The 19,057-nt window shown below is 30.6% G+C and overlaps 1 protein-coding gene across 7 annotated transcripts in view; it reads left to right on the forward strand.

Annotated features, from left to right (window-relative positions):
• LOC131851931 (protein held out wings) overlaps window positions 1-19,057 on the forward strand; it is a 78,100-nt gene that overhangs the window by 35,614 nt on the left and 23,429 nt on the right. For all 7 annotated transcript variants that reach the window (XM_059202481.1, XM_059202487.1, XM_059202483.1 and 4 more), the window contains exon 2: window positions 15,532-15,665. In XM_059202481.1, the coding sequence (XP_059058464.1) occupies window positions 15,532-15,665 (134 nt within the window). The remainder of the gene's footprint in view (window positions 1-15,531; window positions 15,666-19,057) is intronic.

Genomic DNA, 19,057 nt, shown 5'->3' on the forward strand with positions numbered 1-19,057 from the left:
ACCCACAAATCTACAACCAATGAAGATTTTAAATTATATTACGAATATTTGCGCCCAAAGGTTTGTTATCGCCTTATTATTAGGAAATATATATCGCCTAAATTAGGAAAATATTATTTAAATAAAATTTTTAGTAATTGTGACATACGCAGTAGACACTTTTCTTTTAGAAGTTACTCTTTTCAGATTCTATACGTATCATGTGTTTACAGGTTGTTTATATATATACTTATAATATACTTCTGCCCGCGATTTTGTACGAGTTGCCATCGTTAAACATGATTTACCTATGTATGTATGTACATATATATATTTTTTTTCAGGTAAGCATTTCAACAAACCTCAGCGGTGTAGAGCCACGTTACGCTGCGAATGGTAAATGGGTAAGAACATGTGTCACAACATTTTCTTGTAATGTAAGGTGGTAAACATAAAATTTATGTAATTAACAGACGTCATGCTTGTGGTAATGATATTTGTGGTTAGGAGGGTTAGATAAATTCATACAATTCTGTGACGATTAAATGTGTATTATTTTTCCCTCAGTCAATTGTCACTATTCTGTACATTTTTTTCTGATATATACAAATAGTAACACTACATGACTAGAATTGAGCCTATCTATGTACTAAATCTTATTCAAATCCTTTTATGTGTTTATATACGATTGAATAATAAACTTGTTCTCAAACCATTTATAATACCTGTAAGATTACATTAGTATTCATTTGTTGTTTGAAACTTGTATGCTGTTTGATACATATACCATAACCGATGGCGAGGACACTTGTATATCAGATTCCTTGTCCTATTTCCCTTTGGAATAATCTCTAAACGTGATTAGAATTTTAATAAACTTCAATACTCAATGTATTTACTTACTACACAGTTAGGTACTTAACAATAGGTACATACATATTTTTTAAATAATGGCCATTTTATGTAGAAACAAGAACCTAATAGAAATCTTTATGGAATTCCATGAGTAGTAGGAAACAAGATTCTATTGAATCAAAACATAAAAAAATGTACATGGAGAGATACCAGAATTTAATTATTGACGAATTTTTATTTGATTTATATATTTTTTTAATACAAAATAGATAAGTAGTAAACTATTGAAAATGCTTAAAATTTTAATTTCCTGTTTTCTATTATATTCAAACAGTTTAAAGATTATTTATTTTGAAAATCAATATGTTTACACCGTCCTAGAACTAGAACGCACAAGTTATTGTTTATAAAATTAAATACCTGTTTATAATTTATTAATTAAATACTTATAACATGAATATATTAGTGTTGTCATATTAATATAACATTCATGTATTCATTCAGTAATGGTGCAGCTCATGCTGGTTGATTAAAATAATTATCACCTATAAATTTTCCCATATTCAACATATATAAGGTACTTAACATTCAAATTAATTGCGCAACCAGTCATTCAAATGAATTAGGCTACTACTACCTAATTCATAAGTAACATCCATAGTATATTGCTTGTGTATTCGTGTTTTATTATTTTCTTAGATGCGTATACATTTTGCGTCTTTATTTATTGTTACTTAAGCGATTTTCTCAAAACCATCACTTTTATACGGCTGTTTTCTATGTATATATCTAAAATATTATCTATACTCTCCTGCATCCCAACTTTTTTGTATTGTTATTGATAGATAAGTTGTGATTTGGTTTGGAATTATCATTGATACAAATAAAACAAGATGCAATACCAAGAACAGATTCTTTATACAAATAATTATCTACAATTGACATGTGTCGTTAATACCTAATCTGTAATTTCATTACAATGTTTATTTGCAATTATTCAAATGAAACCTTGAATAGTAAATCTGCTTGTATGACGGCGAAGGCTCATTAAACTAAGCAATAAAAATAGTGTTTTGTGACCCATTATAGTAAGTACTAAGCGTTCATATAATGACGATGACTTACTTGTGAAGGTAGACTTACTGAGAAATATTGGAGCTCTACTTATACATATATGTTAAGTGAGCTAGTTTATTAGGCATTTACAGTGCATACAAACTGATATCTAATGTCGTGACTCATCAACTCATTACAAAATGTTGTTGCCCTGTTGTTGTATCGACGTGGGACATAACAATGAATTTTTGAGATATCTGATCACTTTTTAGAATGACAAACAAACCGATGGCCCACAGAATGGTAAGCGGTACCGTTGTCTATATACATGAATAGCACATACACTTGCGATACCAGCAGTCTAAGATGTCATGCCTCTTGTCCTGTAATTTCACTGCATAATCTACAACACCCTATAACAGAAACACAGCTTATGCTCGGCTGAAATGTGTTAGACTAAGTAGCATTTTTTAGAGTCTACCTCTATCCCTGATTTTGTTGACAGATTTAACAGAATTTATATAGTAATACTCTGAAATATTGATTAGTATTTACTGAAAAATGGCGCCTGACAAACGATTTGCACTAATAATGCAAACGGTTTAACTATTTATCTAGCTCAATTTTATATTTGTAGCTTAACTAATTTGATGATTTATTTTTGCAGTGTAATAAAATAAACTTTACCATATATTATAGCTTTTACACTATTTCAGTAATATTTAGGTACATGTTATCTAATATCTGAAGTGGGTTTCTCCATACAGCGACATATATTTTATTTATGCATTTTGATATTACTTCTATGATCAGGTTCGTGTTTTTCTTAGAACGATGTCTAAAATAATTTGTTTATCAATAAGTTCTGAGGCAATAATACGTAAGCTTAATAGTTCCGATAAATCGTTCCATGAATAGACTATTCGGTATAATGCTGGAATAAGTTGCGCGCAAATGGGCGTAACAGCTAAGTAAAAAAATCATTAAGAATGAATGATCCGAGTGACAGGTATATATTACGTACGTGCCGACAACTGCCGAAGCTGGTATACCACGTCAATATTTGTCTCAAACATCCCATGACATGTTGTCGAATGTGAAATGAATGAGTATAGTCAGAGTTGTTATTGTTATTTATAATGTATATCTTTAAACATTAAATATACGTTGTATTTTAAGTACTTACAGGTTTATTGGTTTCTATTTTACTCATTTAGGTGTTCTCATACGTCAGATACTATTATTGTAACCCACTTATATTTTCTTGTTATGCAAAGATCATAATAATAAATTACTATTTTAGAGTAAAGTACATGGAAAATCTAGACTGTTTCTTGTACCGAATGGTATTTGTGTCCTAAATTCAGTTGAGTGCCTTTCTTGACAAGATTAGTGCCAATATATTTTATACAATTTCAATCAATATCACACATCAGGGGCACGTCTACTTACAATATTATAAAATTATTTAGAGTTATTTATCAAGACACCTAAGAAAAGATTTCCTAAGAAGTGCCAGTCAGATTCTCTGTGCTAAAATATTTTTTTATTTACAAAGAATAAAAAAACTTGTACGATTTTTTAATTTTTATCGTCTATACCTACTACATCATCAGTGAGTAATATCGAGCAACACCTCGGGATACAACCAGTGTATTATAAAAGTGACGTTTATAAATGCTGTTGAAGATTCTGTTTTGTACCTTCAAAGTGTTTATACAACACTCTTTATCATGGCTGACTGATGAATGCCTACAGCAAAAGAAGTAATTTGTTTACAAGTTACGCCCATTGGTCTTATTGATTCACAATAGTTCCTTCCCACTGTGATGGGTGTTGACGTTTTGACAGGTTTTGATATTGGTACCTCATGACTAAAATTCTATCAATCAATATAATTTGCAATGAGTAAACCTGTTAATATAGTTAGTGGGGTTTTAACATTAATAATTTTATTGTTAAGGTACTTCTCTCATTGATAGGCTTTAATCCTTCTTCTTTTGTATTCCATGGCTATTTAAGTTACCAAAATAATATAAAAAAAATACTTGAACAAATGAGGCAGAGTTCTTGATACATTTGTTACTTCTTTCTTCCTGTATAGCAGACTTAAACTTATCTCAGATTCTATAAAATTGAAAAAAGTTTAAATATATATTAAGTTTTGATAAACTTAATATATATTTAAACATTTTTCTGGTGTGGTCTGATGATCAACTGACACCTTTATCATACATATAGTGAAGATGGGATGTCTTTTTAAAATTGAACTCATTAACTTCTACTAAATACGATATTCAGTATAGCGATGTTTAGTCACCATATTATTCTGTTGTTATATTATGTGTGACGGAACTATTCCCCATATAGTCCCATAAAAAATGAGTTAATGATTTTATATCTTCCTCCTGACACCAATTTTTGCTGGACAGCTATATAACACCGGAGGCTATAAAACTTTCTATTACCTATTCAACTAGTATAATGGTGCATAAAAGTTGCAAACTACGTCTCAAAACAACCTATTATTATAGCAATTCTCTTTAATCATATTTGTATCTACTCGTGTGTCTGTTTAAAATTTTGTATGTTATTTTCATTTTGGTCAGTAGGAGGACTTCTAGAATAGTTTATCTTCCTCACTATGTAATACAAAAACTGCCAGTATACAGTCGAAGATTTGTCCTCAAACAATAATATCTAATTAGAAGTAACAATATTGTAATACGGGTATTTTTTAATGATGTTAATGGAATGGTGCACCCGCTTGCGCTAACGGTTTATGCTGGCGGGGCACCAGTGGAGGATGATATGAGCATGAGGTCAGGTCAGTTGGTTCATCATGGCAAATTTGTAGAATTTATCGCGATGGTTTTAAGGAACTGAGTTTCAAAATTGATTATTGTTGTTTCATATACTTTTCAATAGTAAATATGATTGTTCATACAGAATTTTGTAATTGGCTTTAGTGGAAATTTACTTATCTGGATATATATTATTACTTTAATGTTATTGTAAGCTACACGGAACTCTCTAACTAATGTGAAACAAGAAGGAAACCATCGTATGTTCACAATAAACCTGTCCTATATTTACAAACGAGTCGCTAGTAAATCGTGAAAAATAAATATTGGGCGATAAATCAGCGAAAATCCCTGGTTTACTCCAATGCTTTTATAGCTATAATAAAAGAACCGTCAACCGCGGACAGTGTTCAGAGAATAAATAGTATAGGACGTGGCCGGCATTCTGAAAAGTCGGTAGCGGAACGAGCGTTCATTGGTTTAGTTACAAATTCGACACATTTAGATGCTCTCAACTAGTATCAGGGATGCCAACCGTACGAAAATCCGAGTACGAGGTTTCTGGGCTTAAGTACGAGGATAAGTTCAGCTTCAATTACGCTTGTACGAGATTTTATTGATCAAAATACCGTGATCTACGAGGTTAGAGAGCATAATTGTAGCTCAATATACGTACGAGATTGTATTAAAGTTTTTATTTGTTCGTACCAGATAAATTTTTTTAGGTTGACAACCCTGACTAGCACGCTTATTTACTCGAGTTGAACCAGTGGTCGAACCCGCGTAAATTGTAGCGAACAGTATCGTAAATCTAAGTTCACCTTGTATGAAAGCATGCTTGCCAACATACATGTTCTCTTGGACATTTCGTATAATTTTAACCATTCGCATTATTTACGATCGTGGAAACTAATAATTTTACTTTACTGTTAAATATTATATAGCCAAAACAAGCTAGTTTTTAGATTAGATTTTTCGTAGTCCACACATTTAGGTTTACCTTTCTACTAGGTACTGTATTTTCAATTTAATATTCAATAATTTTGAAATATGTACTTGTGGTGTAGTTTCATTATAGCCAAATTGCATCCACTGATTTTTATAATTAAATTTTCTATAATTAACATCGAAACTTGTAAGTAGTGCATTTTAAATATGTAATTTGGACATCCTAATTTTGCACAGTAAATATATATTTTTCATTATGTATTACTGTTACTGGTTTTCTTCGCTCTGCCTTCCAAGTTCTTGTTCTAGTACAAATACGTAGAGATAAGATAGATAAATATTTCAATAGGGTCAGTTGTTGGAAAATAGATATTATTTTTCAAAAGTTTGTTTTATTTAATAGTTTAACCTGTTAAAAGGAAGATCTATTATAGTAGTTAATTTAATTGCAGTGCTTTATAGACCATCAAGCACATGTCCATTTCCTTTACTAATCTTATGTATGTAAATTTGTTAATTTTCATTCACATTGTGGCATGGCAAACGAGTGTCATTCATAAATATTTAAAATAGTGAACCTTTTGAGTCGGTACATACGTTTGGCCACCTGTTAGCGTAACCATGTTCAATTATTACCATAACTAGATACAAAGTGAAATAGCATATATTAGTTTAGTAATGGAACTGAAAAGACTACAGATCGAAACATATAGAAACATCATGAATGTTGAAAATAATTTTATAAAACCTAAGAAATTTATAAATAACTAAACACAATATAAAATTGTCAAACAATATGCATAGTCATTATATATGCAACAATGTAGCATACATTATACAAGAACACCTACAAAGAAAAAGGAAAATTTACATCTCAATTGGAAGTAGGTATCAACAGGTTGTCGCTATATCTATTTATGATGGCGTAAGTATCCATTTTATAGTCTAAAAGCATTCAAGATTTATAGTTTCTAACTACCCAACCCGTACCTACTTACCCATCATTATTCTGAGGTAATAATAAAATAACTTTAACCCTATGACCGTGCATAGATTAAGATATCCCGATAAACCGTACCAATCAAATTGTCAAAATGACTTGTGCTGACATTTCCAGCAGGTTTCCATACTAGGTTGTATTTTGCAAGAAGTATTATATCAATCAATCCTGCCTGTATTTTCGTAGCGATGTATGGTTTTAGTATTTTGCAACTAACAAGGATCTGCATAATGTCTGAATGGAGTTGTCCTGCACCATGTGTTTCATTCATAATGAGTCACGGTATTTTATTTCGTCACTGTTCTTAGAAGAATTATTGTCATCCAACCCACGCTGTTCTAATGAATAGTAGTTCAAAATAGCTATTATTTTCATGTGGCACATTGAAACCTACACAAGCCTTTACATATAAAGGTCCTTAAGCTGTGTAATGAAACCTGCCTTTTAGAAATATATACCAATATTCTATCATCATTATTTATTTCTAATAAGTTATAGTACGTAGCAGATTTTAAAGAAATATATTTTTAATTAAAAACTACTAGTTTTTAGTATTAATTATTTAAAATTCTCAGTAGTAGACCTCATGATATGATGCATTCACGTTGTTCTTTAGGAAATATATTCAAATTTTCTAATAGAATAGTTAACACTGCCTAGTAGTATACAAAATTACTAAATGTGAAAAATTATTTTATTATATTTTTACTGTAAAGCGGATACTTTGTTTTGTTTGCACTATACATATACTGTAGATAATTTTCCTTATATTTATAAAAGGTGAGGCACATTAGATATTCAGTGTAATTGTAAAGTAAAATGATAACATAAATATGAGTAATCATTTTGATTACTCATCTGTGTTTTGAAGAGTAATGTATCGTGTGTAAACCTTTGCGGTTATAAATTAGTATTGATTAATGAAAAATAATACTGGTATTAAATTTTTCTAATATGTAATACATATTATACATATAAGTCATTTTGAAACTAAATTTACATTGTCTGTGAGTTATCTACAAATTCGTTTGCAAGTATATATATGTCATGTGAGAATCGTAGCCGCTACTTCACTGCTCGACTTGCAGACTCTAAAAGTTGTGATTTCGAATATGGCATCACGAACATTGTGTGCAATCTTATATTTTTAGCTGATTCTCCGCGTGATGGCGACGTCGATTTTCGATAACTCCGCGTAAAGGAAACATTTATAAACTATCAAGTAGTTGTTCGTTATGATGAGGCGACGTCAAAATTTGATAATTAATCTGACTATATAGAATTACATTAGTGATATTGTTAAACTAAAGAAAATAAATTTATAACTAAATGTTACTTGTAATTTACAATATAAATATACAATTTACTATAGTTTCAATAAGATAAGATACGAGTATATAACTATTATAAACTACCTTGAAAATATTGATCAATCTAGTACTTGCATGTATTTCAATGACAACTGTGCATCCGTTATAACAGTCCATATCTTATGCATAATTCATGTCTCTGTGATACTTGACATCGACAGGAAATGTCTTTTATTGACTGAAAGCAACCCACTGTTAAAATACGTGCATACTTGTTTAGAACTATCACTTACATGTAAACGGTTCGTGTAATTTTCTAAATGGTTTCTTATAAAGTGGTAGTTAGCGGGTAAATAGCGTGAAAATTGATAATTGGTGTTATAGAGTGGCAATCTTATATGTATCTAAGCTATTATTGACAATCGGGCAACAACACACAAATCGGTTATGCCATTGCTGAGACTGGCTCGATCAAACGCAACAGACAAAAGTTCATAAAGTTAAAATATTTTTTCCTATACAGTACCTAGTAATAATAAAGTTTATATTTTAATAAGTAAATATAAATAGGTACTGTATTATTTTTAGGTAAAATATAAAATGATGTCCAATTGTCTCTAAGATAAGTTTATAATGAGGAGTGGCTAGATTTCGTAATAATTTAATTTGTCAAGCCGTATCAGCTTACAAATTGCCTCTTGTTCACAGACAATACAACAATAGTACTCTGAGAAGTTCTTTGCGGGATGTACTTTGGGCTTTGTTTCTCTTTGTCGCATAATTTATTTTGCTTGAAATGTCCATAGTAGTTAATACTTATTTTATACTGTTGTACAAATACATATACTAGAAGGCTAATATTTAAAACTAGTTCTTCTTTAGTCGTACACCCTTGACAGAGTGGTCGTGGCTTATATGTATTTCATGTTATTTCATGTCGTCCTCCTTGGAGATAGAGCTCCTCGCAATTTTGCAAATCGCAATCTCCATTTGGTACGGTTTTTGGCTGTGAGTACTAAAATCTACTTGCAATTATTTCCAATAGTTAATTAAAAAAAAACATAACACAAGAGTATACCTGGAAAGTAGACTTTTGTAAAACAACGTCTGCGTCGCATCTCTGGCTACTTATTTGTGCAGCTATGCCGCTTGCTTTGTAAGTTGAAAGGTTATACATGTATTGAAATTACAGAATAAGAGGCATGTTATTTTAGTTGCAGAATTGCAATGCTTGAGTGGTGTCACGGATCACAATAGTGCGATATCTCTAGTGCTGTTGATAGATTGATTGACATATGTAAACTTACAATCAGGTGGACCATCAGCAAGTATACCGTTCCTATACCGTTTCCTTGTAGAAATGTGTAATATCAGAGACTAACACATATACTGCATTTTAATTAAAATAAATCCATAATGTAATACTTACGTATATAGCCGGAGTGATTCTTAGTAAGTTTCTAATAAGCAAACGTTTATAATTTCCTACATTGAGTATTATTGTATTTCTATAATTACACGTTAAACAAGCTGTCCCATAATACTCATTGCTTGATTTGATTTTACTGTATATAATGTAACAACGCAACTTGGCGCAAGTGAAGTAGTCGCAACTGACCGTGGCGTTTCACGCATCGGAGATCATCGTGAGAAAACAATGTTCGATTCCACATTGTTCTAAATTCACCCTAATTTATATATATACAATTACGACAAACTAAAACAATGAAAAAAGTCACGACATCTACAAATTGATGTTAATTATTATGCTTTACAAGTTGTTGATAAATAATCTTGAGAGAATACGCATTCATGCTCTGAATATTGTCGTCTAGACATTATGCTCAAATAACTTCTACGCGTGTTGCGTTTGCATCGATAAATTACAAAACGTATGCTACTATCAGTTGGCGATGAAAGAAGTAATCGTTCCTACAGAGTAAACCTGAGAATGCAAGTGATTTTTACGTAGAGTCGAGACTACTTGTGCACCCATTATCGCTTATTAACTGTTATTAAGTAGTCTTTGTAAAACAGGCCACTGTTCATTTGTAATAAATGTTGTTTTTATTAACCTTGGATTCTAGCCAGGTTCTCTAGAGGTAACTTGTACTGATAAGAGGTCGTGACATTGCTCTTCACTGATTGCTGATACTAAAAATGTAATCATACGTGCAAATATGTTTAAAAAGGAATACTATTTGAGTATAAGTAGGAATACAATAAATATGAAACGTAAAATGGCATTGTTTTACATTTATTCTACTCATTCTAAAGTTAAAGTTAATAAAAGCGTAAATAAAATTATATGCAACATAATTTTATCCAAAATGATGTCATGAATTAAGTCATAGTAGTCAGAGGTCGAGTTCAAAAGTGATTTAATATTGTCATATGATACTATGTTTCAACACTACTGTTAGATCCGCAGGCTGAATGCATTTAATCGGATTTAAAGGTGCCATAAAAATAATAAGTGGAAATATTAATGTACTACAATTTCAATATGTAGGTATGTTCAAATATCGAGAGATATTATCTATGGAGTACTCGTCATGAAAGTAGCAGTAACATACTATTAGAATAGAATATGGGATGCTGGGATTACGAATCCGGATCGGCTCACAGGTTTGCCATTGTCAACGATGACAATAGAAGTGAGATTGCATTATCTGGAACTAGTAAGCGTGTATCGTGTCGCAATGCTCCGGGGAGAAAATTGTTAGGATGACTATCACTGGCATTAGGGATTTACGTTTGTTACATATAATGTTAATAAAAAACAAGATATTTATTGTTTTTACTATGTATTATATGTAACGCGTAAGTATATTTTTTTATATGATTTTGGACTTCTTCTGACTATGACATGTTATATGACTTATGTTAAACTAGTTATTTCCTGCGGTTCCATCTAAACGGAACTCGTTATCTCACATTTCCGTGAGAATCCTTCTTTATAAATATTTAAGAATTACGAAAAAATCCCTGCTCATATTCATGCTTCTTTACCTAGTGTTATCTATATGTTGATCAGTTGAGTTTTCCTTTTATTGCATTTGCTATCTTATCTTCTTAAATGGAAATACGACGCAGGCATACCGCCAATATGTAAGACGGCAGTTATGTAGATATATCTATCGAGAGAAGTCGCACGAAACTATAGATGCTTACACCGTCTGCGTAGGATCATTTTGGTATGTCTATTGTATCAGTAAGCAACTGTATTAAAATCTCTCTAACTGTATGAATATATTTTATCGAATATGTAATTTGTTTTGTGTATTTGAATTAATTTCATTTACAGCGAAACCGGTATCGACTTAGTTTGATCTATGCCCTTGCACGCATGCGATCGACATTATGATTATTTACGTTTTTGCTTCGTGTGGCAGAAGAAACCTTCATATATCCTGTAGATACCAGTTAAACAAGGAAATAAATAGTTCCATTAAATCCATCGTCAAGTCCTTTGGTCACACACTCTTCATATATCCTATAGATAAAACAAGGAAATAAATAGTTATACTAAATCCATCGTTTGGTCACACACTCTTGACAGACTTTCCTTGAATATTCATTTTCCGACGTTACTATACTGTAGTATAAGAAATTGTACTAACATTTTATACTTTACTGAAATGCTGTACCACTTAACCAATAAGAGAGATTTACTAGGTTAAAATTACTTGTACCCAGTCGTAATTGTGGTTGGAGTAATCTGAGTGAATAGTAAAATTATACCTCGTTAACTAATATCATTGTCTTTGTGGTTTTTATTCTTGTTCTGTAAGTATATTATTATTTGATTGTGCATTTAATGCTAATATTTGTTATTACCTTAAATTGCAATGTTTTAATATTGTTTAGTAGTTATATCAATACATTGATTGCAAATACCTATTATATTGCAATCAGTGTATTACAATTTAATTGGTATTACATTTTTTATATTATTTTAATATATCAGTGATCGAGCTTCATTGGCCGTGTTCGAAACTTGTATATAAAACAAGGATTATATTTTTTATATGTAATTAAAATAGTAATTTTTTCAAAGAAAAGGATTGCTTGATATTAGACATTGATGTATCGAATATAGAATATATACATTATATTATTTTTTCTATTTTAATTTAATTTCTGCAGTCTAATAAAGTTTATCAATCTTGAAAACTTTGCATTTTATTATTATAGGTATGACTAAATTATCAAAATTCAGTGTGTAAAACTTGTTGCACAAACGCGTTAAAATTTGCTTCAAACTATAAGCCTTTGAAAATTTTGTTTGACGTATATATATATGAATACTAAGGTTGGGTTATATTGAAGGGTAATTGAACTGCCTTGCGTACATATCTGTGGATGTGCGCACATCCAACAAATATGTAGAGCCAACATTTGAGTATTACGTAAGCGATCGGCCTCTCATGGTGACATCTCGAAGTAGTTCATGTCAAACATGAGGATACTACATTAATCAGAGTACAGCACGTATGCAGTGACAGTTGGACAGCCCCAAGATCACCTGCGTCAAAACAAAACCTCTATTATGCAGCCTTTGTTTTTGTCGAGAAGCCTCATTTGCTGTCTCAAAGGCGTCTTATTGTTCAAATGTCCATTACAGTGTTTCGACACCCGTCAACGTCTGTTGCGACAAGCTTCAAAAGGATTTTCAAACGATTTTGCTCTGACCTTGTGTGTTTGACCGTAATATTCTCACAAACGTCAAATTGATAAATGTAATAATTATTGAAGCATTTGATGGATGGATGAGACGGAAGTGAAGTCTTTATATTTTATATACTATGCGTTGATATTACGTAAAATATTTTTTTAGTGATGATAGTTTTTTAATTAATTATAATTTTACACAGAATCATCAAGCAATTTTTGAATAGGTAGTTGCAAAAACATTTAAGTACTTATTATACTCTATGGGGACTATTTGCTGTAGATTATTTTTTATACGCTTAATACTTATTAGGAGTAATTCTACGACGGAAATCTTATAACATTGAGCGAAAGTAATAACGGTACCATTGCTCAACCCCCCAAACCTCATTTTATTCTTCCACCAAGTTGTGTGGCATCAGTATGCACGTGAAGGTGGCAATTAAATACATAATCCATCGGCGATCACACTGGTCCCGTGGTGAGTTAATGGCTTGTTTACTCACTTGCTAACCCTATATGGCGTGAAAGCTCCACATTGTCACTAGCCCTCCATCCACTGAGTATGGTCAACCGGATATGTGCTGGCGCTTGGCGCATGTTTTGATACCGTGAGATTAAAAAAAAAATCACTACGGCCGAATGATGAACAACGGGTTTTCACTATGCAGTACAGTTTTTGTTTATTTATAACTAGCTTGTCTTTGCTCTTTCCTATGTCTCGATCAAATGAGAAAATAATTAATATACCATTTAAAGGAACGTAACCTTTAGCGTAATTTTTAAAATTGATTCAGTAATATTTAGAGATTACAATATGTACAAGTTACTCCAGGTAACTTGCAAATGCAATTTTTAGGCATAAAATATATACATAACTTCAACGTGTTTGAGTTCTTTTAAGAAAGTGAATATTAATTAAAGTCTTACTATACATTGAATGGTGTCTATTATACAAAGTAATATGTGTATAATTTTGTGTATATAGAAAGTAAAGCTAAGTTCTATAACAAAGACAGAAGGATAAATTTCCAATTTTTATTTTTAGGTATAATATTGGAATTACCAAATACTGACTGAAACTGATGATGATAGGTGAAAATGTACATAATTTCCTTAAAAAGTCATCTAAAAAGTAACTATCGTATAAATAAATTACTAACAAGAAAATACTTTTTGTACGGTGATAATTGTAGGATCTATTACAACTGCTTATTTCTATTATTATTGTTATAATATCTTTAACCAAACTTCACACAAGGTTATTTTTTGCTAATTAACTTGATTGACTAATACTTGGTATATATTATAAACCTGTTCATTGATTGAAAATAGCGTGACTCAGTTCTGCAAATAATTAGGTCATTCAGAAAATTCACCGGATATGAAACTTTTATTTCAAATAATAAAACTGAGATCAGTATGTGGCTATGACATTAAAAATCAAGACACTATATATGCCTATCAAGAACAGATGGTCGCTTCGTAACGTGGTACGGATAAAAATTGTGAGTCATAATGTTTTATCTGGATAAGGAAGAATAAATGACTCGATTTGCGTAACGCCTCCTCATTCAAAGAGAAATTTTCAAAGTAAAGCACCTGGCCAATTTAAAACTACATTAGTTGTAGAGCTAATTTTCAAATAAATAAGTTTAAAAATTGTATCCATACGCATTATACGAATTTTAACTCAGCTTTAGTTCCGCAAGAATCTACAACTGTAGTAGCTTTAGATTCACCAAATGATAAGTTTTAAATAACAAGTTCGTATTCGTTTCGGATAATCTTTTCAATTTCTCATTCATCATTCATTCATTCATAATTTAAGAGCTGTGCTCTTGTCGGTGGAGCTCCCGCCACCTTCCACGATCTTCTATCAGTCCCTTTAAATGTTGATACGACACGACTCCAAAAAAAAAATTTCTCAATTAATTTTGATATTTTTTGTAACATAAAGTCTTTCGATCAAAATTTTTGCCAATCATCAATGTACGTATTTTCTTGGAAGAACACTATTTTTCCTGTTTTTTGATATTAGTAACTATTCGTAAGGATATGCTTAAATTAAAATCTACGTTATCTTCATATTCATTCTATATTTCTGTGTATTACTATGTGTGTATTATTACTTGAGAGTTAATTCTACCTCGTATATCAGTGTGTACATGCAGTTGACTAGTTTGGTATTCTATTTAAAAATATAATATCTGTTCACATTTTAAACTATTTATTGACTTTGACATAGAGTTAAACATCAATCATGTATATATCTAAGTAGTTTTATTGCATCAGCATGATCGAAGAGTGGATGACAGTGCGTCATATTATTTATTAGAGGTGCAGCTTTAAATCAATCTGCAATGACTGTCATATGATGTCATAATTGTTGTCGTTAGTCACATTATTTCTCAGATGAAGTTAATCTACCTTGTTTCCCATAATTTGTAGTTTCAAGACTTAGGCAAAGATATCTATAGGAATCCTACAAAAACTTCATTAATAGACGAGAAGCTTACAGTCCTTTTTGTAATAATAGTGTTTAAAAATTATTATGGTATTGTTATCTTTATGATTAAACTAAGTAACATGCATGCGTACCAAATTTATTTTAAATATATTCAGCCTGATTGACTAATAAACATATTAATTAATATTATTAATAAACATACATCCGAATGAGCGGTAGATTAAAAAAAATGATAACTATGACTATTCAAAGGTGCTTAAATTAAGTTTATTTGAATAAATGGTGATGATTATCCCAGCGTTTACATCTATCTATCTCATTTGGAAGTGATGAGCGATATTTCAATTCGTCTTTTATATATAAATGACCTAATTATTTGTTTCTTAGAATTGTTGCAGTAGCAGTAGTAAAATCTATTCTTTTCTTTTTTTACAGAAATAGCAAAAGTACGAGCCAGTTTATTCCAAATAAATGGTGTCAAGAAAGAACCTCTTGTATTACCAGAAGCAGACGGCATGGTCACAACACTAACAGAAAAAGTATATGTGCCAGTAAAAGAACATCCAGACGTAAGTATTATTTATATTTTTATGATTCTGCAAATTGTTTATAATTAGAAAAAGACATTTGCGTAAGGTGGTTTGTAATTATCAAATGTACACGATCATAGGACATAGTTAATTTAAGTTTAAAATAACACATGATGGTATCAATTTTCTTTTGTAATTTAAATTTATAAACAAATTGGAATCCAATTTGTATATATTATACAATCTTCTAGTATATTTAATAATGCAGTTATCCCTAAATACTGTGTAAATATGGTTTTACTATTGCTATTGATTCTAGATTGTAGGTATATAATTATTATTAGATGCGAGTATAAATCTAAGTCAATGCAAAAACAGTGATCGATATTTCTATTAGGTGACCGATATTACTCACTCTAACTCCCGCTACTCGATCATGTACATTTTAGTGAAAGTCCAATTAAAACCATGTCATTTTCGATTTAATGGTCTAATAGAAAGCATCGAATTCACATAAGATAAAATTTATAGTTTTCTGTATTTTTACATTATTGTACGATTTTGGTGATACGCGATTATATTATTTTCTAAACAGGTTTTACAATGTATAGTTCATAACGTAACAGCTAGAGAACTGAAACAGTTATATTTCATTATTTAAATTATTAAGTTATATATTTGTTTCTTTTCGTTAGATTCCGGAGGTTGAATGTGAACACTGGTTATTAAAATAAGTGTAGGGCCAATACTAATTCAAATAGGTGCAGTTATTAAAAAAGTCGGCGTATTACATACATACCAATTTTATTATGGAATAAATTCTTAAATTATATCCATAGTGAATGGCAGAAAAAAAGATAATTTCTATTTATTTATTCATCAATATATTTGTTCTCGTGATCTGTATATTATTATTCGGTAACCCGACCGTTTTTTAAATAGACATAGATGCACCGAAAAAACTCTTTCTATTTTTACTTACTCGTTTTCTTTCGTAAATCACGTTAGAATTTGAAATTTACCTTCATTTTTTTAAAGAAATGTCCCGATATATTTGGTTTTAAAAACATTATTGATTCTACACGTAATTTAGAATTATAAATTAGTTTCTACTTAATTTGTTATTCAGATTGTGATTGTTTAACTCTTAAGACTAGCGGTGAAACAATTTCTTTTGTCAATAATATTATAATAAGCAAACGTAAGCATTTACTTAGAACATACCTTAGGAATGTCTGTACGTCATTCATGTTACGAAATTCAGTAATTAGTAAACATACATATATTTGCATTTTGAATTTTATTAAACAAATTCATTTCTTGAAGTAATAGTTTACAAATATTCAATTATGTGTTTAGAGATTATTAAAATGTATTTATTTTAATTTTTTTAAGTAATGCATAGGTTAAGAACAATATCTACAGAGACCTTAGAGATATCTATAACATTTCAAAATACTATTAATTTATCGGTTAAGGCATCAGATTGATCAACTATAGTTATCATAAAAATAGTTCACTAAGTAAACAAATGAGTAATTTTATTGCGTTTTCGATCGAGATAAATAAAGCATTGTACAGGTAGGTAGCATTATTACAACAGGGAACGTTGGACGACGTTAGTCATACACATAGAGACACAAGGTTGGCAGCCTGCTACATTTGGAAACTTATGTCAGGGCTAACCTACCTTCGGATACGCTCAAACGACTGGTTAGAGATCGCACGGCCCTCAGTGATGGTTTCCATTCATTACTGTATGTCATCCAGCCTCATTTGCAAACGAACACGTTTTTACAGCACCATTTAAGGAATACAGTTCATTGGCCCGAATGATTCATTTATTAATATTGGGTAACGCTGTGCCGTATTCTCCATGTTCTATCAATGCGTGGCTGATGAAAATATTGTCCGTAAGTCGTACCGGTTAATACATTTGGCATCGTATCATAAATCTGCTGTGTTACTTTATTTAGATAATAGGCGCAATCTCTGTGAAGCAATCTGTTTTTTATGCTGACTTTATTTGGAAAGAGTCAATGACCGAATGATATTTTTAAGATTCTGATACATTGAACGAGACCAGTCTGTAATGTGAAACAGTAATTAATCATTATAGCGTCACTTTGTCAGTAGTGTCAACTCTATGTCTTCCACACAATGATGTATAGATCCTATCCCTAGCGTTGTCTAATAATTTTGTTACCTTTAAAGACCTAAATTATTTGTAGTATTAGCTGTTTTTTTATATTACTGCTTACTTTTTTATACCGTAAGTTTATATTGAAAATAGAAGTGTGATTTATTAGTTATTGTACATATACATACATTTGGGATTTAATCATAAATTGGAATAATTATTAGTTTTAATTTTTATGAATTATCTAATATTATTTCCATTTCTTAATAGGTATAGATTTGCCTGATCTTAAGAGTATCGAACATATTTTATTATATATCTATAGTAAATAACTTTACTATATCATTTTTCATAAGTATATAGGTAGGTATCATATATAGATATTAATTAAATTTACATAAATATTTAATAACTATCAAAGTATAAATCTCGATTAGATTATCAATCTGGATAATTGTAAGGAATCTAACAATACGAACGTAAATCTTAAGATAAATTGATCTTAGAATGATATTGATTGCCGATCAAAGAAGCCGTTCCGATTCATCAGCTACGTAGGTTGAAATCCTATAGCATTCACTGTGGATGTCATTTCATTAAGTTCTCAAGAGACTAGAAGTTGGTTTGTATTTTATATAATTTGCATACTTACACAATAATTAAAGCGTGACTGGTTTCTTACTCGTGCGTGATGTACTCGATTATTATAGTATCTTAGCAATTTTAGTTCTAATCTAATAAGAGGTGACAAGTATGAATAGTGATCTCATTTTACGCAAAAATGTTTGAACTTTGAATAATAGCAACTGATTTAATAATTTAATATAATCTTTTAGCATTCGAAAGATACATAACAATGTAACAGTAGGAACGCGTATTAATATTATTTATGGGCTCTTATTTTATAATCTGAGATGGGCCGCTAATAATCGATAATATGTACAATTCAGAAAATACTATAACTGGTTTGCATATTACTACATTAGTGAAATACTAGCAATTAAGCAATACGTTTGTAATTTCATAACTCATAACCCACAGTACTGTAATACAAAACCACGGAAAATTTGTTCGCTGTGTTTTAAAAGCTAAAGATCAAAGTAGTGGATCTAGAATAGAATTTTATACAATTCAAATTACAGATCGAATCCGGGACCAATACGCAAAGAAACATGTGTATTAATTATAACAAAATATAACTATGACGCATATAGCAATTTAATCTTTTAGGAAAAGGCATTTATATATAGAGTTTTATTCGCTCACAAAAACCATGCTAAAGTAAACGGCA

The sequence above is a fragment of the Achroia grisella genome, unplaced genomic scaffold (assembly GCF_030625045.1).
Source record: "Achroia grisella isolate CSIRO2021 unplaced genomic scaffold, CSIRO_AGI_Agris_v1 utg821, whole genome shotgun sequence".
In the NCBI taxonomy this organism is placed as follows: domain Eukaryota; kingdom Metazoa; phylum Arthropoda; class Insecta; order Lepidoptera; family Pyralidae; genus Achroia; species Achroia grisella.